General features: G+C 32.5%; 1 protein-coding gene across 7 annotated transcripts in view; it reads left to right on the forward strand.

Moving 5' to 3' along the window:
- LOC143071572 (von Willebrand factor A domain-containing protein 5A-like) overlaps window positions 1–27394 on the forward strand; it is a 97624-nt gene that overhangs the window by 47477 nt on the left and 22753 nt on the right. For 6 of the 7 annotated variants that reach the window (XM_076245963.1, XM_076245960.1, XM_076245965.1 and 3 more), the window contains 4 exons: window positions 4693–4876; window positions 20330–20463; window positions 22887–22979; window positions 25287–25376. In XM_076245963.1, coding sequence (XP_076102078.1) covers window positions 4693–4876; window positions 20330–20463; window positions 22887–22979; window positions 25287–25376 — 501 coding nt within the window. The remainder of the gene's footprint in view (window positions 1–4692; window positions 4877–20329; window positions 20464–22886; window positions 22980–25286; window positions 25377–27394) is intronic. The other variant, XM_076245964.1, reaches the window with a different exon arrangement.

Consider the following 27394-nt stretch of genomic DNA (forward strand, 5'->3'; position numbering starts at 1 on the left):
TGATTGCCAATGAGACAGCTATTCACCAGAGTTTAAATGCAGTGGATGTAAGAAATCATATATAGGCAAGCGTACAGCCTTCTACTCTCCGTATAGTCAGCTACAAAAGGCCACCATGCACTATGTGAAAAAAAAATCGAACGAAAAAACAAACGGTCTAATTTACAAAAAAACAAATATGACACATATGTATACAAAGACAACACTTGAGCTTCATGCTACTGACTTGGGGCAGGTACATAAAGAAAGTGCACGTGGCGGAGTTTAACATGTATGTGAGCGATAAATCCAAACCTAACATCGGACTGTAACAGTAGTGTAACAGCACAACACAAGAAAACAATATAAACTAGACAAAGTGATGCCCCCGCACTCATTTAACCGCTTATACCCCAAAAAGGACAAAGTTCTATTTTTCTCCCAAAAGAGGAAAAGTAATAAAAAGAAAAAACCCTGACCACATGCACACCTTCAATACATGTACAAACAGCCAGCAGAGGGATAAATTCCTCGCATTCAAACTGTAGAAGTTATCTGTAAACACCCTTCTTATGCAAGTAAATTTCCCAAAAAATTACGAAGTTCAACTTTCTCCCAAAATAGCAAATATTAATAAAACTTAAACCCTGACCACACGCAGCACACCTTCAATATATGAACAAACAGACAGTAAAGAGAAAACTTCCCAGGATTCAAACTGTTGGAGGAGTTATGCGGAAAAACTATATACTCATAATGGGACGGACAGACGGACGAATGGACAGAGGTTTTAAAACACTATGCCCCCAACTTTCAGTTGCAGTAAAATTGCAGTGGCTTAAAAAAAAGTTTCAATTGCCTGTCTCAATAGATCGGTATGACTGGGTTATTTAACTCCATCGGGGGGATTTTCCTGTAACTTAAGTGCGAGTTGATTTAAAGTGTCTATTTTGTTATCAATAAAGTAATAGTCTTTTGATTTGTGTCGAGCTTGCGACATCAATGTAGCAGCAGTGAGACACAACAACGTCGTCGATAGTGGCGTCATTTCGGGACCTTTTGTAACTTACTGTGGGGTATGGGTTTTGCTCATTGTCGAAAACTATATAGATTGGTTTTAGTTAGATAAAACCGAATCAAACTGTTTTAACATGATAAATTTATTACCTCCATGAAGTATTTTAAAACTTGTATAGGAGTTCCTCAATATCAAGAAAAAGCATCTTAAGAAACCCCCCCTTTTTTTTTAAATTTGACCGATGAATGTACAGACGATCAACATTCCGCTTTTACACTGAATGCAGCAATATCAGGCGAGACACAGCGGTAGCGTTCCGTTGAATATTTTACAAATTTATTAAAATACTGCTTCTATTTGAAAACTTCCGATAAGATAACAGGACCAAGTGGTATGGGGATATCCCAATTATGTCCGAAATCCGAAATACTGTAAATTTTTTATTATTTATTGTATTATCATTGTCTGACAAAGAGCAAAACCCATACCCCATAGTAAGCTATAAAAGGTCCCGAAATGACGCCACTATCGACGACGTTGTTGTGTCTCACTGCCGCTACATTGAAACGCAGTTTCGACAAAATTTAAAGACTAATATTTTATTTTTAACAAATGAGACACTTCAAATCAACTCACTCTTAAATTACAGAAAAATCGGGGGAGGGGGCTCGGACTAAGCGACAAAGCATCAATACTATAAAATAAGAATTATCCGAATTTATTTTAGCGTGAATGATTATTGGAACATATATACGAATATCAATCTTTTATTTTTTTGATCTACCTCGCACTAATTGAAAAATAAACGCTTTGGAATATCTGTTTCATATGTGACGACGAACATGTTCCAGTTGTCGTTACCATAATACAGTCATATTTTACTCGAATGTGAACTACCAAATAAAACCAAATCACTCGATTTGTAATTTCGCGAATAACACGACGGGTGCCACTCATTGAGCAGAATCTCCTTACCTTTCAGGGGAACCCGAAATCCCCCCGATGGAGTTAAATTACCCAGTCATACCGATCTATTGAGACAGCCAATTGAAACTTTTTTTTAAGCCACTGCAACTTTACCGCAACTGAAAGTTGGGGGCATAGTGTTTAACCTCTGTCCGTCTGTCCGTCTGTCCGTCCCATTATGGGTATATAGTTTTTCCGCATAACTCCTCCAACAGTTTGAATCCTAGAAAGTTTTCTCTTTACTGTCTGTTTGTACATATATTGAAAGTGTGCTGCATGTGTTCAGGGTTTAATTTTTATTAATATTTGCTATTTTGGGAGAAAGTTGAACTTTGTAATTTTTGGGGAATTTACTTGCATAAGTAGGGCGTTTCCAGATAACTTCTCCTACAGTTTGAATGCGAGGAATTTATCACTCTACTGGCTGTTTGTACATGTATTGAAGGTGTGCATGTGGTCAGGGTTTTTTCTTTTTATTATTTTTCCTCTTTTGGGAGAAAAATTGAACTTTGTTCTTTTTGTGGTATAAGCAGTTAAATGAGTGCGGGGGCATCACTTTGTCAAAGTTTACATTTTTTTCTCGTGTTGTGCTGTTGCACTACTGTTACAGTCAGATGATAGGTTAGGATTTATCGCTCACATACATGTTAAACTCCGCCACGTGCACTTTCTTTATGTACCTGCCCAAAGTCAGGAGCATGAAGCTCAATTGTTGTCCTTGTTCACTTATGTGTCATATATCTTTTTTGTAAATTAGAGCGTTATTTTTTTCGTTTGATTTTTTTTCACATAGTGCATGGTGGCCTTTTGTAGCTGACTATACGGAGTGTTGAAGGCTGTACGCTTGCCTATATATGATTTCTTATATCCTCTTCATTTAAACTCTGGTGGATAGTTGTCTCATTGGCATTCACACCAAATCTAACTTTATTTCGACTCCTATGTTGCGCTTTTGGTATACTGTAACATGGTTTATTTAGTACGCATACCCCGGAGCCCTCTTTTCGGAAGCCCGAGCAAAAGCCCTTGTTCCGCGATAAAAAATTGAATTCCGAACTCAAAAAGACATATAAAATTGCTCGAATTTCAATTCGAAATCTTAATTAATCTAAATGAGACTTCAATTCGAAATCTCAAATAATCTAAATGAGACTTAAATTCGAATCTTACTCAAATTCTACCTCAAGAAGTGACTCAAACTCGAAGTCCAACTCGAAACTCAATGTTAACTAGAACTTTAATTCTAAGCATGACTTGAATTCGAAAACTAACTCAAAGTTTATCTCAAACAGTAACCCGAACTTTAATTTGAACACTAATTCGATGGATAGCCACACTCATTCAAGGCACATACAACATGGGAATCTATCTAAAAATAGAACAGGTTTATCCGAATTGGTCACGTGGTTTTACCTCATCAAGTAATGGGATAACCACATTAAAGAATGACAGAACCACATAAAAAAATGACCAGACCACATCAAATAATGAAACAAACACATCAAGTAGTGTAAAATCGTCAAATTTTGAAACATCATTACGTAATGTTAAAACCATATAAAGAATAGACAAATCATAATTACGAAATAACAAAACCACATCATGTAATGAAACAACTACATTACGTTAAGTCACATACACATCAAGTAATGTTAAAACCACATTGACTAATGACACAACCATATTTAATAATGGTGAAACCACATCGAGTAATGACAAAACCATATTGAGTAATGACAAATCTATATCAAGTCAATACGAAACCATATCGTGTAATAACGAAATATCATTAAGTTAATGACTATTCCATATTGAGTTATATAAAAACATCATTACTTAACGTCAAAACCATGCTAAGTAAAGACAAAATATCATTAAGTAATAATATAACAATATAAAGTAATATCAGAGTTCCATATAAAACAGCTGTGGCGTTCCATATGTTCCATTTGTCGTATCCCAATGCCGTCCTCTTATAATCCTCGAATGTGACATACCGATTTAGACTTATTTCCGGATTTGTACTTGCATCACTTACATGTGGGGTTAGTGTTGCTCAATCTTTAGTTTTCGGTGTTATATATTTTGATTGCCTTTGATCGTTTTTCGTTTTTGCCATGTCATTGTCAGTTAGTTTTTTTAGTTATGCGTTTGACATAACTTTTCTGAAAGAATATTTCTAATACAATCTTCATTAACTTGCTGATCATTATTGTAGATATATTAAAAAAAATGTTAAGGCTCAACAAAATATGATAGAAGGCGATCGTTTTTATAAAGATCAATCAATTCTCACTTTTTGTAAAACGTAAAATAGTAAAAATACTTCAAGAAAGTCCCTATTCAAATGTCAAAATCAAAAACTCAAACGCATTAAACTAAGGTAAAACAACTGACACGTTCCTGAGGTGGTACAGGCATTTCCTCATGTAGACAATGGTGAATTAAACCTGGTATTATAGCTAGCTAAAACTCTCACTTGTATGACAGTCTAAAAAAATTCCATTATATTGAAAACAATGTATGAACTAAAAACCAGATAAAATAGGTAAACATGTCAAAACTATGGATACAGCAGTCAACATTGTTAATACAATCTTCGATTCGTAGATGTCTAATGTATAATATAACAAAGCTGTACCATTGTGATTGGCAACTTTTGATTGAGACAATCTTTAAAACATAGATGAAAAAGGAAACACATATTTTTTCTATGTTGTTGATTTTAGAGTGGTATTTCCGGTTCATTTACACTGAAAGGAAAACTTGGAGGAAGAAAAATAAGCCATAAAGTAAAAATAAAAATTCCAAGTTCTTCACACAACAATTTACCGTTACATCGTGTAGCAGCTAAATACCAGATCAAAGACTTGGAAAATGATGAAAATGATGAAAATGATGATTTTGACAAAAGTAAGTTTGAGAAACTATTACTTTGGTTTGATAGCTCTTCATAAGTTTATATAAGTTTTTTTCTATAGCATATTTCGGTTTCAATCATCACTGAAAATATATTGGTTGTCGAAATGTGTATCTATTGCTGTTAAACTTATAATGGTAATGTTATTGCATGGTTCAAAATTAGCCCTAACAACATAATTTTAGTAAGAAACACAAAATGGTAGCTGATGACAATTTTATATCCTTTTTGAATTTTTATACATATTTCGCTCTTTTGCGAAGCACATGACTATAACAGTACCCTATTTCATCTATGTTCAGCTGTATTTGTTTTGTATTACCTTTGATCGTAAATTGACTTTAACTAGACTAATTGAAGAAAAAAATCAGCTTTCTATATTACATAATATAAAATGCACAATATGTCGAATTATTAAAAAATGCCATCTTGCAAGTCTTTACTAGTTTCAATATGTTGACTGGGAAGAAATAATGAGAGCGAGACTGACTCCTGCTGTTTACATATTATATAAATAGAAATGTCTATTCTCTTGTCTTTATTGTAACGGAATAATCATATGTCCAATAAGTTAATTTCCATTTAATTCAAAGTCAATCTTTTTAAAAATAAACTAAACACAATCTTTATAGCTAGTGAGCTTTTCATATCGATTGAAAGTTCACAAATTAAAACGATGATGTGAGCGTATATAGGAGTGCCAGTCCTACAACTCGAGAGGTATATCTAGAGTACTAATATATTAATGTCTATTAGTAAAAAGCAGCGTCTGTATATATAATAACCACGGAATTTTCTAGAACACTGAAGAAGGGAACCTTATAAATTACTGTAGAAGTTTAAATCATGCATCGTAGATAATGATCATTCAGGAATTATTATGCAAGTCAAATAGAACGTTCTTATCAGTCAATCAGTATTAACGATTGTTTCAAAGATTCATAAACTTTACAACAACATTATTTTGTAAAAAACTATAAACAGGTCACAAACCAAGTATGAAAACATATTCTAATGCAATTTGTATGTAACAATTTTTTTTATTGGCTAAAAATTGCCGTCAAATCCACAGTTGACCAGGCGTAACTAAGGTGGGACAGCCGTTTTGAAATGATTGACTCAACAAATGTTCGATTACTACTATATAATCGAAAATAAAATAACACCTTCCTCGAATTAGCCGTTTTATAATAATGTAATTTTATCCGAATTTGAAGCGTACAGGTAACGTAAATTTAGACATTTTTCCAAGTTTTATCGTATTATTTCTTTTTGTAATGCATTAGAATCGAAATAACAGTACTGTAGTTGAAGAGTTGCCACCGTCAATTTTGATTTGACGGTCGCAAATCTCCGTTTTACTGTCTCCGCTACGCGTCACCAGTAAAACTGCATTTGCGACCGTCAAATATACAATTGACGGTGGCAACTCTTCAACTACAGAACTGTTATTCCTTAATTAGAAGGCCATTCAAAACCGATTAGGCAAAGATAAATAATCATAACAGTTACACTATCATACCCTGTGTATCATAGACATAGATATGTGGCTGACCTGTATAACAGTTTAGTAACGTTTTCCTTGTTTCATTCATTTCAAATATGTGTATGGAAATTGTGATTACCGTGATAATTGGTTTTACTTAAGTCGCTGGTTTGACTCGTGTGGACGTGGCGCGCGTATTAATATTTTTTAACCTAGTACCTTTGGTTGGCTATTATTCGTTTCTTTCTCTGTCCTTTATTTTCTCCCATTTATTTGTATGTTAGTCCTGTCATGTAATGATAACATTTTAATGTTATAATTAAAATTGCCATTAAAGCGGTAGGTTTGGCATGCCACAAACTTTTTCTTCATAAAATGCCCTGTACCAAGTCAAGAAAATGGCCATTGTTATATTATAGTTCGTTTCTATGTGTGTTACATTTTAATGTTGTGTTTCTGTTGTGTCGTAGTTCTCTTATATTTGATACGTTTCCCTCAGTTTTAGTTTGTAACCCGGATTTGTTTTTTCTCTATCGATTCATGAATTCCGAACAGCGATATTCTAATGTTGCCTTTATTTATGCCAAACTAACTGACTTCATTTTCAAATTAAATTATTTTTCTTAAATTATGTAGGTATTACCAATTATAATCGATGATAACTTTGTTTTTGTTTTGAACATTTTTGTTATTTCCATCAGTTGTTTAATTAATTGTTACATTTTTTCAACAAGTCCAAGCTCCTTGTGAAGAATTAGTATAATTTTTAATTGTATTATATCAATAAATAAAACATCAATCTAATAAATGTTTTGTTACATAAACTAAGAACTTGACTTTTTCTAACGCATTCGTTTTGTAAATTCTCTAATAGTTAGACAAAATACATCTAGTCCTTTCATTTTCTGATCAGATACATAGTAGGACTTGTAAATTGAGTATTCAATTAGTTATAAGGTAGTTAAAGCCAGAGCAATATTTATGCACAAGTATTATTTTATGTCCACTGTAATTATTTTTGTCATATTAATGTTTTGGTTATCATCTGTTAAAGTCATTAAGTCAAATGGCTATCCTGCTATAAGAGATTAACATAGCATGTTCTCCAAGGTCACGTAGTAAATACTTTTATATGATTTATATGTTTTATTATTTGGAGATAATTTAGGTCAGTTGGAGAATATTTGGAGAATATTTAGGTCAGTTGGAGAATATTTGGAGAATATTTAGGTCAGTTGGAGAATATTTGGAGAATATTTAGGTCAGTTGGAGAATATTTGGAGAATAGTTAGGTCAGTTGGAGAATATTTGAAGATCATGGGTATATAAGAGCTCTCTGTTTTACTGTTTGGGGGGATTGAAGGCAAGAAATTTAAGAGCAATACAATGTGAAAAGTTATTTAAAAGAGAATTGAAGGTGAGAAAGGAACTATACATTATGAAACGTTAATAAAAAGGATTTTATTATTCTGGGCAGTTTTGATCCGATTTTGGGAGAATTTATAGATTCTTAGAAAGTTGTGCCATTACTATTCAACTGTATGTATTTTTGATATTTTGTCCGCTCAGACTGTTGCGTGGTTTAGAACACCATGCCTGTGGAGTTTTTCTTTGGTGTGCACAGTATTGGACACTGTTGCTTATTTTGATGCGGAATTGTAATGAAATCCATTTGTGATGTGTGAAAGTAATGTGCCAATTAATATTTGAACTATGCATTTTGTAAACTGTATGTAATGTAAATAGTTTCCTGGAATGGAATTTTAATAAACCATAGATTAGTGAATTTACTTGTATATTTCTTTGACAACAAGACTACGGATTATTGGATTATTTTGTTATTTCCATATACCCGGCCTGACCAGAAAGTTTCATGTTACTCGACCGCCATGGCATTTACCTGATATTTTAAAGCCAAAAACAAGATTTTTTTTAAATAATAGCTTTTTTGGTAAATAATCTCCGTCAGTAGAGAATTTGTCCCATAAATCATTCTCTGTTCCCTTTCATGTAAATTATAACGTTTTCGATTTATTTTCTTATAAATAGTTAAAAATAAAGATGTTCAATGGTTTCAAATGAAATTCTACCTGTAATGGTTTTACATTTAATCATACATTTATAACAACCGGTTACAACATTTGTTTCTTTACTTATATGTTATATAATAATTTAATTGACGAAAAAGAAATGTCAATATAATTACAACTTAATGACCAACATTGTCTTTTTAGGGGTTAATTCAGTAAAAAATCTTTCATTGACTTTAATGCTAATCTATGTCTTGAATTAAATTTATACCTAATTTACCTTTAGAAATTAAAAGCTTTCATATATCATTCATGAAAGTACAAAGGTTGCCTTTTTTTTTGGATCTTTTGCAACAATAAAAACATAGGATGATGCGGCATTTTTGGGCAATCATATGGCCTTGTTTACAATTACTGTAGATTCGCACTAAATTTCTTTACTGACACACATTACTTTTTAACCGTGTAGAAAAAAAACTTGTTAATTCATCATTTATTTCTATTTTTTTTAACTCTAGTTTTGATCCATCTATCCAAAAATATTTATTACAAACATTATTTACCAACCAGAAGAGCACAGTAAATCAGTTTTATAAAGAAAGCTCTCCCCCAAATGTGCGGTCCCTGTAAAATATTTATTTACTGAATTTACCCCTTTACATTGACTCTGCTCACGTTAAAACTCTCTGATCTAAGACTTTATAACCAATCTTTTGGTGCTTCACGTTAAAACTCTCTGATCTAAGACTTTATAACCAATCTTTTAGAATTGCGTTTTAAGGATGTCAACTCAGCTATCCAGTTGGATTTATTTTTTTCTCTTTTTTGAAAAAAGTACTTTTTGTGAAATTTCCCCATTTTCATATATCCTAACCCTAACTCTTATCTTTTCCCAATTTTCATCTAAAATATGATTTTAATTAAATCCAATAATCGTGTATCCAACTTTGATATACAGACTTTTGTAATCATATTCGATGTATTTATTTCCCCAATTAATTTGTTTTCTAATTTCGTAAAAGTATTTTGGTTTATCTGTCTGTCCTTTTTTTAACTTTTATTCAGTTTTTCAAGACATTTTTATCAAACTTTGAAATATTTGGTTGATATTGATCAACTTTTTTATAATCCATATTCATATAGTCTATTTCTATATTTAGAATTCTACCTTTACCTGATGCTTTTAGTGTTACATCCAAAATTAAATTATTTCAATTTCATTCAATGCTAGTTCGATATCATATTTATCATAAAAAAAAATGCTGTGTCGTCAGCTATATGGCTTATTGAACACACTGTGTTTTCCTATACAATTTATCTGAAATCCTCTTATATCAATAATATAGAGAAGTCTGAGAAAACTCGACTCGACTTGAGTAAGACTCTCAAAATTGAAAATATAAATATAGCAGCAGTTGTCAATATTCTTTTATGGACGTCGACAATAAACTTTATATTTAAATTAGTAACACAATGGATTTTACTACTAATGCTTATTTATTTCCCCTCGTTTTTTTCAATGACAACACATGCAATTTCTTGTATCTTGGAATTGAATATGTTTTCGTGTGGAAAGTAGACCCGTTGAAAATTGATGAAAAAAATCATGTTGACGCCGTGAAAAATTTATAAAAACCGTTAAAATCATGATGACGTCGTGACAATGATAAAAATCGCTGAAATCGTGTTGACGTCGTGAAAAATTGATGAAAAGGATGAAAATGACAAAAATTCACGATTTTCATAATGTATTTTATAATTAAATGAAGCTTAATTCATTATTAATATGTTAATAGCAACACTATTAAATCTCTCTATTAACTAATTGCCATTATATATTTAATCGTCTATTAGAAGTTAATAGTCTATTAACTTAACAGACGTTTGTGCAACCCAGTCCAGTATTTCAACGAATACAACAAGAAGTAGAGCAGATAAGGACACCCTTATGGCCATTGTTATATTATTGTTCGTTTCTGTGTGTGTTGCATTTTAACGTTGAGTCGTTTGTGTTTTCTCTTATTTTTGAGAAATTGAGATAAGACGTGGCACGGTACTTGTCTATCCCAAATTCATGTATTTGGTTTTCATGTTATATTTGTTATTCTCGTGGTGTTTTGTCTGATGCTTGGTCCGTTTCTGTGTGTGTTACGTTTCGGTGTTATGTCGTTGCTCTCCTCTTATATTTAATGCGTTTCCCTCGGTTTTAGTTTGTTACCCCGATTTTGTTTTTTGTCCATGGATTTATGAGTTTTGAACAGCGGTATACTACTGTTGCCTTTATTTACCTTATCCCTCTTGAATTTTTAAACATTTCTGAAATCCTACCATTAATTTATTTACATGTTTATGTGCCGTGTTTCTTTCAATCCAAGATATGAACGAACAATGACCTTCCCCCAGCTGATTTAAGATTAAATGTATGTTGGAAGCATCTCCGTGGTATTAATCAAACCTGTTATGTAAACAGTAATAATAATAATAATAATAATAATAATAATAATAATAATAATAATAATAATTATCCAATGGAAAATCTGAATAAATCAAAAATGGAAAATATTTAATATTTATACATAACAAAATAAAAACACAATAAATACAAATATAAAATATTAAAAAAATTGGCGTTACGGGCAACATGCTTATGATTGATATGTATTAAAAAATAAGTAAAATACACATATCAATCAAGAAATTAAATTCACATTATTCGAGCATCTATCGCTACAACTGCAATAGACGATAGAGTGTAGATGTATAAATGTGACTTCAAATATTCATCGGTTTTGGTTTGTTGCCCCGATTTTGTTTTTTTGTCCATGGATTTGTGAGTTTGAACATCGGTATACTACTGTTGCCTTTATTTAGACCATAAGGAGAAATTAACGAGCCGCTTGATTATACATCTATCAGAAACATAACTCGTAGAGTTTTGAATGAAACCTCAAACAATGTGAACTTAATAGCAAAGAGAGCCTTTAAAAGAGAGTATTGCCAAGAGCTTGAAGCATAATTCGAAGAACACTTGTTACTTCGAAATATTATACCTCTCTACGCGTGACATGTTGAGCGCTGGGCCATCCCATGTCAAACATAGGTAACTCAAGTATATTAATACCTACTCTTAATACCTGCATGTTGAGCGCTGGCCCAGCCCATGCTTAGAGAGTATGGGCTCACTTTGCAACCTGAGACGGATAACCTCGAGTGAAAAAACCATTTGCACATTAAAACATGTATCCAAAAGAACTGTCAAATGGACAAACAAATGATTCGTTCACCCGACGAGAGGGCTGCCTAGTTACCCGTTTTATTCAGGGCTGCCTGAGAACTAAGGTAATAATTTTGTGACAAGTAAAGAATGGGTAAAATCCATTATTACATTGCCCAAACGAAATGTGTTACACATACATGCTGCCCTTGTAACGCATTGAGTATCCCCAAAATTATTCCGAGATAGTGATTGTGCTAAAATAGTTATGTGTACGGTAAAAAACATTCGTTCTAAAAATAATTAGAGCTTGATAATAAACATGAACAAAAAAAAAATATATATAAGAAAATACTTTACATAGTAATTAATTATAAATAGCCATCTTCTAATTGAATAAAGAAATAATAGACCCAATTTATGAATATGATTTCGTAACATTCAACAGATCTTGGTGCCTGTTATCTTCCAATTATTATTTAACGAGTGTTCCGTCAGATGTCCGACGCATCCAAATTTGAAATATGCGATTTAAAAACCATTAATAGTATCTTTGAATTAAACATAAATGGTGCTTATGTAAAGCTAAATGCTGCTGTAACCAATGAATTACATATTTATACAACTGATCTTATAGACAAATATGATTTATAATACGTTGATAAATAATTATTCTTTGATAAAAAACAAAATGGCAGTCAGATAAAACAATGTAAAACTATAACTTTGACAGTCAATTAGTTTTGTCTGTATATTCGGAATAAAGCAGGTATCCGAAAACATCTCATTATAACTGTAGCTCATTGTTATATAAGTGCGGATCAAAAAACTGCTCTGTAAAAGTTAATTCATATATCGTAGCACACTTGAGTTGGTTAACACATGTCATACTATTTTGCTAGATGAATAATCAGATCTCACTAGGAAATAATGCATGTCATACTGTGTTGATAGAGGTTATAGAAAACAATGTACAACTGTTTATGATACCAATTTCTTGAAGAAACAAGCTTTCAAATTTGTCGTGTTGTGCAAATAAACTTTGATGTATGAACGTATTATCAGGAAAGATGTTGATTTCAAACGATCTTGTTCCGTTTATATTAACTCTGTGTCTAGACTAAACATGTACAATTGGTGTTAGTTCTTTGTTTCAAGTAAACTCGTCATTAGTGTCGCAGATCTGGTAAGTTATGTGAGCACCAAACGTTTTTCTCCGTAGTCGAAATATGAAAATAAATAAATGCTGTTCAAAACAATGTATAAATAGCATATATCCTTAAACTATAAACCTTTTATCATAGTTAATCAAGCTGCATAAATATAAATATCTATATATATATATATTGCATGACTGGGACGATTATTATCAATTTCCATTCACGCAACTTCTTTTGAATAAAAACACACATAAACTATCCATTTCACTTTACTAAGTATCAATTAAGGTAATTTAGAGGCAAGTTTAGCTGTGAATATTTGAGAACTGTAAACGTGTCACATGTCATATTATCCACAATATATTCCGCGATCTAACAGCGAACAAATTTTTTAATATAAACGTAATAAGTATTGTTGTGCAGTTCGTGTACATCTGCATAGGTTTCAGTTAAAATGTTGCATATAGAAATAAACTTTTAAAATTAGCGTGAACGATCAACAACGTCTTCGTGTAACTAAGTCCATTTTTAAATGATGGTACTTGTAAAGATATGAATAAAAACACACACAAACTATCCATTTCACTTTACTAAGTATCAATAAGGTAATTTAGAGGCATGTTCAGCTGTGAATATTTGAGAACTGTAAACGTCACATGTCATAGTATCCACAATATATTCCGCGATCTAACAGCGAACAAAATATTTAATATAAACGTAATAAGTATTGTTGTGCAGTTCGTGTACATCTGCATAGGTTCCAGTTAAAATGTTGTATATAGAAATAAACTTTTAAAATTAGCGTGAACGATCAACAACGTGTTCGTGTAACTAAGTCCATTTCTAAATGATGGTTCTTGTAACGTGTAGTTGAAATATTCAATAAATACAAATAAACTTGTTACAAAAACAAGCATGTATATCTATCCTATACAAAGTTTAATCTGCTACTATAACAAAATTTCTGATAGCTATAGACGATGTTGGGAAGGAGTGACCTCCAGTTTGACTCATCTGATTAATCAGATAACATGACAAAGTAGAATTTCAAAACACTGCGGTTAAACAATTTGCAGACATCATAAATAAGTCAAGAATAAGAGATAAAGATACAAATGTCAGCTGCAAGGAAATAAACACTGACATAAACTTTAATTAATGAACATTAATACACATTTGAATATCATTATACAAAGGGTTTACCCTATAAATGAATAATTCATTCAATCCTAAATGATACGTATTGAACATCAATTTCCATTCAAAATTGTCAAAGGCTTTTTTTTAAATGTGTATATAAATATCTCTATAATATATGATATCTTGTTTTTGCCTTAAATTAATTCCAATAAATCTATTTTTATGTATTAAGTAGATTGATCTGTGTACATTTCACAGAATTTCATTACGATCGTTTGAATTTTGACAAAAATCAATACTTGCAAGCCTTTACCGGTTTAAATATGTCGAGTGCGAAGGAGTTTTAAGCGTGACTTACTCCTACTGAACACATCGATGCGGCAGCGTCAACACTTTGTAAGTGTAAGATGGGTTTGGTTAAATTGGCATGTTGGGATTGCTTATACATACTTCAATTCTTTTTCATAGATAGTGTACACGTTAAAGTTCTAATTTTGTCAGAATAACGAGACTCTTAGGCTAGTTTAGGCTAGTTTCTGCTCATAAGCCGGGTTGTTGTCTCTTTGACACATTTTTCATTTTAATTCTCAATTTTAATTGTGTAAGCATTGGTTTAACTCTAACTTTTATGCATTGTACCATCAAAATTACAGACAGATAGGACTGTAGATAGTTTATTCATTTATCCAATTTATTTTGACGTGCATTTGGCGACCGGTCAAAAACTAGGATCATATTTTAATACCGCAGTCACGCTAGGCCACGATCGCACTATGATCTCTGAAAAATGCAAATTTTGACGATCGTAGTGCATTCATGTAGATCGTTGTTAGGTCGTCGTACAGTCAGGTCGTAGTAGTAGCCAAGCGAGAGCGTAGTAAGGTCATGGTAAGATAGCAAAGGTCGCCGTACCAACGTAACGAGAGCGTAGCGGAGAGATTGCGCTTTGATCTCAAAGCGACGTTACGACCCTCACTGTGACCATCACGTTCTCCCCGCGACTCAACAACGTTTCTACTACGACTAAACCACATTTATACTACGTTGTTCAAAACCATAAAACGTTCATGTCGTCCTCATCACGCTCGTCTTACGACCTGACTACGGTCATACTACGACTGTTTCGAGTTCTAGTCATGCTCATTGTCATTGTCATATAGATTATATACAAAGCTCTCCAGGTTTTGTTTGTCTGTTTGTAATTTGAACCTCGTGTTCCTTATTCATAACAGCTCAACCATGCTTGACACATCTGTATCATTCCCACTTTTGTTCAATGAAATATCGTCATTTGATCTTGATGGATCAGCACTACGTTGTCATTCAGGTTTGATTAGTTAATACACTTATCTCTATCTGATAAGGATTAGTATCAGCCCTCTTATTCTACCTCTACTCCTACCACCACACCCATGTGTTCTGGTAGATTTTGATGGCATGGCTGTACAAGTGTGATGAGGACGTAGAAACATCATGAAAACAACGAAATATACATGTTCATGCCTCTCTTACCGTGACCTTACCACGATCTGAATCTATTTCAGGACATGGTGAGCGTGAAGCGATCGTGATCTAGTGTGACTGCGGCATTATGAAAAGTAACAAAATCAGCAATATGTTGTCAATAACGTATCATAAAACAATCGATACAGAAATAATAAAGTAAAGTTTATAAGTTGCTTGATATTTTAAGATTATGTAAACAATTTTTGATAATTATTACTTTAATGAAAAAAAAAATGTATTGTAATGAGAGTTGATATGGTATAAAGTAGTTGTTGCCTCTCTCATTATGTAAATAAAAAGTTTCAAGTATTCAAAGACATATTCCATTGAAAAAAAGTAGTAAATAAACATTGTGTATTTGTTTTCATCAAAAATATATTTGAACAAGTTTACGGAAAGTGTGCTAAACGACAAACGTTTTCTTTAAACAACAATTAGAATCAATCGAGTAATAGAAATTGAGATGACAAAGGAACGCAATGAAGTGCTGTTAAAATCGAAACCATTTTACATACAGATAGCTTTCATGAAAAAAAATTACAGATGAGAGAAACAAATGAATAAATATGGCGAGATATATGAAATATAGATAGAAGGTGAACAAGATTATTCAATTTTACCCTGACAAATTAGATTCTGTAATAATGCACGGCCCTAATTGCTTCCCTGGGAAGCTTAGGGGTTTCAATGCAGTTTGTCACCAGAAAGAAAATCATATACAAATATAAAGAATATGATTGTTTTTCAATGTTTTATGGTTTACTGTTTAAAAATTAATAACTTTATAAAAAAAAAATATATTATAGTTCATTGTAACATAAATTTTCTTTTTTCTTTTGATGTTTTAATGAAATAATTTGCTTTACCAATGTGTTGAGGGAAAACCATTGTATGTTATCTGCAATTTGGTGTTGTACCATACTTTAATAATTATATATGCAACTCAACTAGAATCTAAAGAAAAGAAAGCGGAACTTTCATGTTATTTAATGGTTGAAGATCCGCCACATTCTATGAAAGATATCCGCCTCTGTAATATTTTAACGATAAGGATATTTATTTGATTTCATTTTATAACAAGTAAATCATTTATAAACATAACACATCTCACTTTTCGGTCAAGAAACCTTACTTCAAATTAAATAGGATGTTATACGAGTTCCTTCAGTTTGAACAAAATACTGAAAGTTTCTTCTTTCAGTTCTGACATGCATGAGCTCTCATCTTATTGGATTAAACGGTAACATGATCAACTTCTGATATAATTTCAAGCTGTCAATCATTTTAATTATATTAAAAATTTTATATACCATGTGTCTTACTCATTAACATATTTAAACTAACTCATCATGTGGATTCGTTTGTTTAAATATGTTAACTCGTAAGAACCATGGCATATATATAGTATTTATAGATTCATTTATTGTAAAGCTGAGGTTGAAATTAACCGACTCAGTACAACACCCCATTACATTCCTGTGATAATTTTAATAGGCGCAAACGTTCACCCACTCTGAATCAATAGTGAAACATTACAACATAGAAAGACACACAATAATTTTTCGATTAAAATGGCTTAAGGTAGTTCAGGGGTATACCGTCATCTTGAATTGTACAATCACAGTAAATAATCAATCTAGTTCTTTGCCCAAATCTGCAAATTTGGAGACAGATTTGCAATTTAATGGATACACTGTTTATTTATATAAAGAAAACTTAGTTATTCATTGCAATATCGAAAATGTTTTAACAAACACCAACTATGTGTGCTTACAGAATTAACTTTTTTTAAATAAGCCATTTAAGGGGAGATTAAAGAGGGACGAAAGATACCAGAGGGACACAATTTATACAGGACATTTAGTTAAATTTTCGGTGACACAATTTTTTCTTTTTCTTTTCTCGAAATATATTATAAAATCTGTCCTCTCATATTTAATTTTAAAATTCTGTCTCATGGATTTCTTTTTATGCACAATTTTTTTAATTTTATTTTCATGAACAATCTATGCAAATTTTTGCAATTTTGAACGACTCGTTCCTTAAAAAATAGCGGGGTGACCCATACTTTTAATCATTTTTTGACAAGAGCATAGAAAAATCTTCATTTTGGCAAAGTATTAGAAAATTCTGTCATTTTTTTCTATACCTTTGAACTACCTTAACTAAATCAAAAGACATATTTACAAGAACAAGCGAACATATACTGAAGAAGTACTTTAGATTTATGACACAATGTAAATACAAAATTTTTTAAACAAGGGAGTTAGATGTAGAACAATATCAGAAAGACAACCAAATACGGTGTACAAAATATCGCCATAGAAAATAACGGTTCACACGTATATTAAAAAACAAATCATATTGAGGTATGCAATGGAGTACGGAAACATATATGACAAAATGATTGTTTTGTTATTCATAGTAAACAGAAGTGAAAATTTATCATCTTGAAATGGTTTCAAAGAAGCTTGAGCATTGTAGCACATATGTATTTTAATATGAAAAAAAAACCTGATATTATACTGTTCAATTTGACTATTTCATATATTGCAAATGACTGATAGGACACCCTTCCTTATATAATTTATTCTTTAGTGCAGGCTGGGGCTATGCCCACCGAAAGCTCTTTTTTGAGAGCCCAGGTGGTCGTGTGGTCTAGCGGGACGGCTGCAGTGCAGGCGATTTGGTGTCACGATATCACAGTAGCATGGGTTCGAATCCCGGCGAGGGAAGAACCAAAAATTTGCGAAAGCAAATTTACAGATCTAACATTGTTGGGTTGATGTTTAGACGAGTTGTATATATATATATATATACGTGACTTGCATGAAGAGTTGTCTCATTGGCACTCATACCACATCTGCTTATAACTTATAAGGCCTTCGTAAATAGTGGAATTAATTACTTTTGGAGTGTCAAGAACTCGTTGGAAGTACTTGATAAATTGCATGCTGATATTGGTGATTTTAAATCTGTTCAAAGTTTTGATTTTTCTACCCTGTATACCACATTGCCTCACATTCTCATTAAGAAAAAATTCACACACTTAATCAAATGGGCATTTAAAAAGTCAGAATGTGAATATATATGTTCAAACTTTTTTAGGTCATTTTTTAGTAGCAATAAACAAAAAACCTATGTCAATTGGACATGCTTTGATACAATATATGCCCTTGAATTTTTACTAGATAACATTTTTGTTCGCTTTGGGGATTCCGTATATCGTCAGATTATCGGAATTCCAATGGGGACTAACTGTGCACCACTTATTGCGGACCTGTTTTTGTATTGCTATGAGTTACAATTTATGACAAAAATAAGCAAAGACCCATCGAAACAATAATAGAGATGATTTTTCATTTCCTATCGTTAATTATCCATTTTTAGATGGTGACGTTCCCTTGTCATCATCTTACGGTGTTTATATATATCAACTTGTACGATTCGCTCGTATATGTAACAATGTTTTAGATTTTAACGAGAGAAATTTATGTATTACTGAAAAATTATTACACCAGGGTTTTCGATATCACAAACTAGTCAAAACATTTACGAAATTTTATCATCGGTATAAGGACATCATTCGTAAATATAGCTCAACATGCAGACTTCTTATACGTTCAGGTATTTCAAATCCAATTTTTTATGGAAATATTCTTTATAAAGCACAAAGGTGTCAGTATTCACCTCAAAAACTAACAAAACCTTTGAATAGACTTATTAAGAAGGGATATAGTTACGATACTGTTGTCAGGTCATTAAAGATTGCATATTTTGGCGTTAATATTGATTCACTTATAGGGTCTTTGCATCGGAGCTAAACACATTTATTAAAAAACTAGTTGTTGGCATGACACGGGTTATTTTCTTCTCATATATGTTATGATGGTATGATACTAAACCCCTAACGGGAAGGCTTGTGCCTGATGTTCATATGATAAAATCATAATCTTTCAGTCAGTTTAATTGAAGTCTGGAGCTGGCATGTCAGTTAACTGCTAGTAGTCTGTTGTTATTTATGTATTATTGTCATTTTGTTTGTTTTCTTTGGTTGCATCTTCTGACATCAGACTCGGACTTCTCTTGAACTGAATTTTAATGTGCGTGTTGTTATGCGTTTGCTTTTCTACATTGGCTAGAGGTATAGGGGGAGGGTTGAGATCTCACAAACATGTTTAACCCCGCCGCATTTTTGCGCCTGTCCCAAGTCAGGAGCCTCTGGCCTTTGTTAGTCTTGTATTATTTTAATTTTAGTTTCTTGTGTACAATTTGGAAATCAGTATGGCGTTCATTATCACTGAACTAGTATATATTTGTTTAGGGGCAAGTTGAAGGACGCCTCCGGGTGCGGGAATTTTTCGCTACATTGAAGACCTGTTGGTGACCTTCTGCTGTTGTTTTTCTCTATGGTCGGGTTGTTGTCTCTTTGGCACATTCCCAATTTCCATTCTCAATTTTATAATTTGTCACATGCATTTATGGTCACCTTTCTTACTAAAACCAATTGGTTGGATTACTGAATGTCGTAGTGATCTACTCTAACTTTTATTTTTAATAAATTCTCCTCTGTCGCAAAGTCAAAACTAAAATATTAAATCCCTATTAACACTTAAAACACTGTATTGCATAATTCTGTGAATAAAAAATTGATAAAATACAATGCTTAAGGTACTTAAAAAATAAAATACAAAATTACATCAATTTTTTGTAAAAAAATAGAATAAATGTTTCTAACTTCTAACCATAAAACATATGCATGGTTAGGTTACTACCCAATCCTCGTTTACTTAAAAAGTCGCTTAGTCATCTTATTGCTGACCATCATTGGTTCCTTCGTCCATGCTGAAAATACAAACTATAGTTCGATTAATAGTAATTTTGATTTTTGATTTTGTTTTTTACATCAGGAGGTCGAAAGGTGAAAATTATATTGGTAAGCCAAGCAGCCAACATTGTTTCCAAATACACAGCCTTTGTTGGTTTTGATAAAGATACCAACATTCTTGTATCGGGGTGGAAGGAGTCACAAGCTAACTTGGCGGTAAATTGATATTTTATGATTAAGTTAATGAATTAAACTTTAACAAAGAGGAATGTATAAAAAAGAAAAGCAAATAAATTCCCTTTTGACTGTTGCAAGTAATCTTCATGTACTCCAAGGCCTAGCAATATCCATATTTGCTCGTTTGGTTTTCAGTTTGCTTGAAATCTGTATTTGATTTGATGTCTTGATTGTTTTGATTGAAGTGTAATCACTGAGTCTTGACTAAAGCGCATGCGTGGTTCACACGTACTTTATATATCTTCAGCTTGGTATCTTTTGTGATTTATATTTATATACTAGTATTTGATTTTTACAAATGAATAAGTAATAATAAAAATCCGTTAATTTGGATGTTCTATCCTGCAATGCATGATAACATTCTGAAATTTTTATTGACTCTATGTTTAACATATACCGATAACTAGCCAATGCAAGAAGAAATTACGTGTTGCTTGTTTCTAAATCCTTTGTTGATATGAGTATGTATATTTTGATTGTATAATTCATAATGAAATAGTGTTTACACTAAAGGCTAGAAGAGATACTTTTGCTCCGTTATCGATGACTGGAGAAATAAGACTTGCACCTTCTTCATGAATTATGCAACAGCACACAGGACTGTTTTCACCTGACACAGTACATGTAGTATTAATTTTGTGGCGATGTCACGATCACAAAAAGGGGAGTTCGAACTACACTGAGAAAAAATATTTGATAAAGCAAAAATGTGTAAATGTATAATTGTTGGACGTGTTATATATAGTATTCAGTCTTTTTACTTTTTGTGAAGAAAATATTCAAAACTTTCCACAATTGCCATACTTCAATAAAAAATGTTATCTTCAAAATCAATATCAATGTTTTTTATGGTTGCACATGTACAAAAGATCCATTGAAGCTTATAGAATAAAAAGTTAGTTTTAATGAATGTTTGACAATGAAGCAGTTGCTCTGAGTTCAGTATTTTTGTGATTTTTCTTTTAAGACAAAACTACAGTGGAAATCACTGCTAACCTCTCATTAGAACCGTCAGAATAATCTGTCATAGAACTGTTCTAAACTGTCCTAGAACTGTTCTTAACTGTCATAGACCAGTTCTACCTAGTACTGGTCTACCCTGGAAATGTTTTAATTAGAACTGTCAGAATCAGTTGTAGGGTAAATATGTCTAAAACTGTTATAGGCAGAGCCGACCAAATCAGTTTTAACCGTAGAACTGTCAGCTGAACTGACTAAATCGGTTCTAACCGTAGAATTGTTAACAGGACCGTCTTAAACTGTTTTAGTCGTAGAACTGACAAAACCTGTCAGGATTGTAGTCACTGCAATTAGGGCATCTCACTGGTCACCATTCAATCATATTATTATCGTTGCTAATATATATTATTTTCTTTTGAATTGTTTATATTTAAGACAAAACGTTCTTTTAAAAAACTGTTCTATGGATAGAACTGACTCAATTAATTCTAGCCGTAGAACTGACAAAATCACCGACAAAATCAGTTCTAATCGTAGAACTGACCAAAATTTGGTCATTTATAGGTAGAACTGTCTATTATAAAAAAAGAAGATGTGGTATGATTGCCAAGGAGACAACTTTCCACAAGATTTAAAAATGACACAGAAATCAACAACTATACGTCACCGTACGGCCTTCAACAATAAGTAAAGTCCATACCGCCTAGACAGCTATAAAAGGCCCCGAAATGACAATGTAAAACAATTCAAACGAAGAAACTAACGGCCTTTTTTAATTTTAAACAAATGAACAAAAAACAAATATAAAACTGTTCTAAGGTAGAACTGCCAGGGTCAGTTCTAGGTAGAACTGTCTAAATCAGTTCTAGGCAGAACTGACCAAATCAGTTATAGGTTAGAACTGCATAGAAGGTTTCTGGATGATAGTCATACATACTGTTCTAGAACAGATCTCCTGACAGATTCTGACAGATTTGATGAGAGGTTAGAAGTGATCTTCACTCTATTGTGTATGAATTTACTTCATATCCTTTTAAACAATTTGACCCCAGTGACATGTTGATCATTTTCAAAAATATTGTCGGTTAGAAGTTCTTTTAAAAAGTTAATCCACCGTCTACTACAATATTTTATATGAAAGATCACTAAATCCTTATCTCAATATCAAAGGTTATCTTTTATATGCGGATTTCAATATGGAGATTAATTCTATTTACCAATTGGTGACAACTTCAAATTATGAACTTTTATATTTGATTGAGCAAAAAATGCCAACTCAATTTTGTTATTTCAATGTATGTAAAATATGTAAAACTAATTGTATTCGATAATAAAATGTCACAAAATTTCGTCTAGTAAATTGCGTCAACCGACCGACTGTCAATTACAATCAACCACCAAAACATCACCAAGTATATTTTATTGATTCATTTTTTTTTCAGTTTCAACCTCAAATATATAGGCATGGTGAATATTCGATAAAGCCAATGGACAGTAGTTTATACATGCCATATTGCAGATCCATCAAAACGAAGGTAATATGAAAACAATTTTGTAACAATAAAGCCGAAATCGATATATTTATTTTAATGGTATCTTAGAGGTTTAAACATATTCGGATGTGTCTACATATTGTGTTGCAAATGTCTGGTTATGTAATGCATTTCAGTTGTTTCCTGTAATTAGTTAATATTTCAGTTCTATCATGTACAGCTTTTATTATTAATTTTATAAATTTACTGTTTGCAAAAGTATAAATTATTCTAAATGATAAGGATGTTCTGGTAACTAACAGAAAACCTTGGCCGTTTTTGGCACAACTTTTTTGATCTTTTTGTCCTCGATGCTGTTCGACTTTGTGCTTGTTTCGGCTTTCAAACTTTTGTATCTGGGCATCACTAGTAGATCTTGTGTGGATGAAATGCACTTCTGGCGTATTAAAATTGTCAACTTGTTGCCTTTTGTTGGCTGTTGTTCGTGTGTTTCTTTGTCAATTGTATTCTCCAATTTCTTTATATTGTAGTCCTGTAGTGTTGAGTTGTCATATTAATGTTATATTTCACATGGCTATAAAAGGGGAGGTTTGGCATGCCACAAAACCAGGTTCAACCCGCCATTATTTCTTTAAAAATGTCCTGTACCAAGTCAGGAATATGGCCATTGTTATATTATAGTTCGTTTCTGTATGTGTTACATTTTAACGTTGCGTCGTTTGTTTTCTCTTATTTTTGAGTGGCAAATTCACATTGCGATAAGACGTGTCACGGTACCTGTCTATTCCAAATTCATGTATTTGGTTTTGATGTTATATTTGTTATTCTCGTGGGATTTTGTCTGTTGCTTTGTCCGTTTCTGTGTGTGTTACATTGTAGTGTTGTGTCGTTGTTCTCCTCTTATATTTAATGCGTTTCCCTCAGTTTTAGTTTGTTACCCCGATTTTGTTTTTTGTCCATGGATTTATGAGTTTGAACATCGGTATACTACTGTTGCCTTTATTTAGATGAATAAAAAAAAGTATGGAGTGTAAGTTAATCAGCTATAAAAACTATCCACATAAGAAACCAAAAACACCCAGGTCACCAAGTGGTATTCAACATAAGAATAACTACGATAGCACATGTGACAGAATTATGTAGGACTTCAATCACGCAAATCGGCATAATCTTGTTTGAATACAAAATTAATGTTATTTGTTAATATATAATTAGGAAGATGTGGTATGAGTGCCAATGAGACAACTCTCCATCCACATTTTATTGAAGTAAACCATTATAGGTCAATGTACGGTTAGCTTTCGAAAACAACGACTGTTGGTTACAGGTAATCAGGTATAGCCAAATGTAGACGGTAGGCTGAATTGATCTCCCCATCATTATCATTCTGTTTTTCCAGCAACAACCTAAACAATTTTATTGGACAACTGTTGTCTGAAGCCTTTTGTCTATGTAGACTAGAGAAAGCTACACCTTTTATCACACACACATTGGTCCTGTGAACTCAGAATAGAATGCCCAAAAATAACAATTATTTTTTGAAACGGAACACTTTTTGCATTATATTGAAAGTGACTACTTTATTGAACCACAATTGTCACCAGTAATCACGAGAAACAAGGAGACGCTCATTTGTTACATAAGTTTTGTGACTTATGTCTTCTTGTTTTCAAATAGTTTTCATGAGACAACTTTGGAGAGTTAAGTTAGTTTTCTGGGAAGTCAGGGGAAATGAATACCTTTCATTTACCCTTGATAGATTTGTGGGTTATGTTTTTGAATGGAAAGCGGATCTATTTCTAGCTTTTGTCATACTCTATCATATTTTCACCTGCGTCTTTATTACAGAAGTGGAACATGCATATATGTATAGTATCGAGAGAGTTGTTCTTATTTTTTGGAAGTTCTCATGCTTCCTTGAATTTTGTTATAGGATTGGGAAGTAATTTGCCTGATATAGTCATAGTTTGCTAACTCAAATTGGTATGAGAATTTATCAACCATAGAATAGAATGGAATCTGACATTAATGTTAATCAGATTGTAATCTGAAAGCAGTTTTGATTTGTTAAACTGATGAAATAGTTAAGATGAAAACCCGGTGAACAAAAAAAGGTATCGAATGTTCAGTGAGCAGTGCTTCAACAATTAAGGTAAATAATATGTAAATATAATAATTATTTTTATAACTAAGACCTTTCATATATTGAACCAAAAAGAAAAGCAGATAATTAATGTCAACATATAGTATTCAACAAGAGAAAAACTGCGATATAAGTTTGACGTAAGTATTATTGTCCGGTATTTGTTAAGGAAGGATACATTTAGTCCATTTTGTATTTTCTTTCAGGGTTGCTCGGTGCCCGAGAGTGCAATTCAGAGTCAATGGAACCCGATCCCGCAACTGGAATGTTCAATGAGTAGGACCCCAACAGTGCAGGTAATATTATGTTTATTTGCTTACAACTAAGACATTTTAAATATTTACAATAAATCAAAAGCTCTTAAATGCCATCATATGGTATTCAACAATAGAAAACTACGATATAACTTTGACATGATTTTTATTGACCGGTCTGTGTTTACTATTTTTAATGTCTCATTGCTTTGTATTGAACCAATGAGTTTAGTCTTTTAAACTGATTTGTATAGTGTGTTCTTTTGTTGTGCTGGTATACCACTATCATAGGTATGGGGAGGGTTGAGCGCTCACAAACATGTTAAACGCCGCCACAATATTAATGTGCCTGTTTCAAGTCAGGAATATGTAGTTCATTTGGTTGTCGTTTGTTCATGTCTGTCATATTTGTTTTTCGTTAATTGCTTTTATAAATAAGACCGATATTTTATTTTCAATTGAGATGTATCATATTTTTCATGTCTGGGCTTTTCATAGCCGACTATACTTATTTATATTATATTATATTTTTTCTTATTGCTAAAGGCCATACGGTAACTTATAATTGCTTACATTAGTTATCAAAAGTACCAGGATTATAATTTTATACGCCAGACGCGCGTTTCGTCTACATTAGACTCATCAGTGACTCTCAGATCAAAATAGTTAAAAAAAGCCAAATAAATACAAAGTTTAAGAGCATTGAGAACCCAAAATTCAAAAAAGTTGTGCCAAATACGGCTAAGGTAATCTACTCCTGGGGTAAGAAAATCCTTAGTTTTTCGAAAAATTCAAAGTTTTGTAAACAGAAAATTTATAAAAATGACCATATAATTGATATTCATGTCAACACCGGAGTACTGACTACTGGGCTGGTGATACCCTCGGGGACGAAACGTCCACCAGCAGTGGCATCGACCCAGTGGTGTAAATAGTTATCAAAAGTACCAGGATTATAATTTTATACGCCAGACGCGCGTTTCGTCTACATAAGACTCATCAGTGACGCTCAGATCAAAATAGTTAAAAAAGCCAAATAAATACATAGTTGAAGAGCATTGAGAACCCAAAATTCCAAAAAGTTGTGCCAAATACGGCTAAGGTAATCTACTCCTGGGGTAAGAAAATCCTTAGTTTTTCGAAAAATTCAAAGTTTTGTAAACAGAAAATTTATAAAAATGACCATATAATTGATATTCATGTCAACACCGAAGTGCTGACTACTGGGCTGGTGATACCCTCGGGGACGAAACGTCCACCAGCAGTGGCATCGACCCAGTGGTGTAAATAGTTATCAAAAGTACCAGGATTATAATTTTATACGCCAGACGCGCGTTTCGTCTACATAAGACTCATCAGTGACTCTCAGATCAAAATAGTTAAAAAAACCCAAATAAATACAAAGTTTAAGAGCATTGAGAACCAAAAATTCCAAAAAAGTTGTTCCAAATACGGCTAAGGTAATCTACTCCTGGGGTAAGAAAATCCTTAGTTTTTCGAAAAATTCAAAGTTTTGTAAACAGAAAATTTATAAAAATGACCATATAATTGATATTCATGTCAACACCGAAGTGCTGACTACTTGGCTGGTGATACCATCGGGGACGAAACGTCCACCAGCAGTGGCATCGACCCAGTGGTGTAAATAGTTATCAAAAGTATCAGGATTATAATTTTATACGCCAGACGCGCGTTTCGTCTACATAAGACTCATCAGTGACGCTCAGATCAAAATAGTTAAAAAAGCCAAATAAATACAAAGTTTAAGAGCATTGAGAACCCAAAATTCCAAATAGTTGTGCCAAATACGGCTAAGGTAATCTACTTCTGGGGTAAGAAAATCCTTAGTTTTTCGAAAAATTCAAAGTTTTGTAAACAGAAAATTTATAAAAATGACCATATAATTGATATTCATGTCAACACCGAAGTACTGACTACTGGGCTGGTGATACCCTCGGGAACGAAACGTCCACCAGCAGTGGCTTCGACCCAGTGGTGTAAATAGTTATCATAAGTATCAGGATTATAATTTTATACGCCAGACGCGCGTTTCGTCTACA

This window comes from Mytilus galloprovincialis, chromosome 4, assembly GCF_965363235.1.
Source record: "Mytilus galloprovincialis chromosome 4, xbMytGall1.hap1.1, whole genome shotgun sequence".
Classification (NCBI taxonomy): Eukaryota; Metazoa; Mollusca; class Bivalvia; order Mytilida; family Mytilidae; genus Mytilus; species Mytilus galloprovincialis.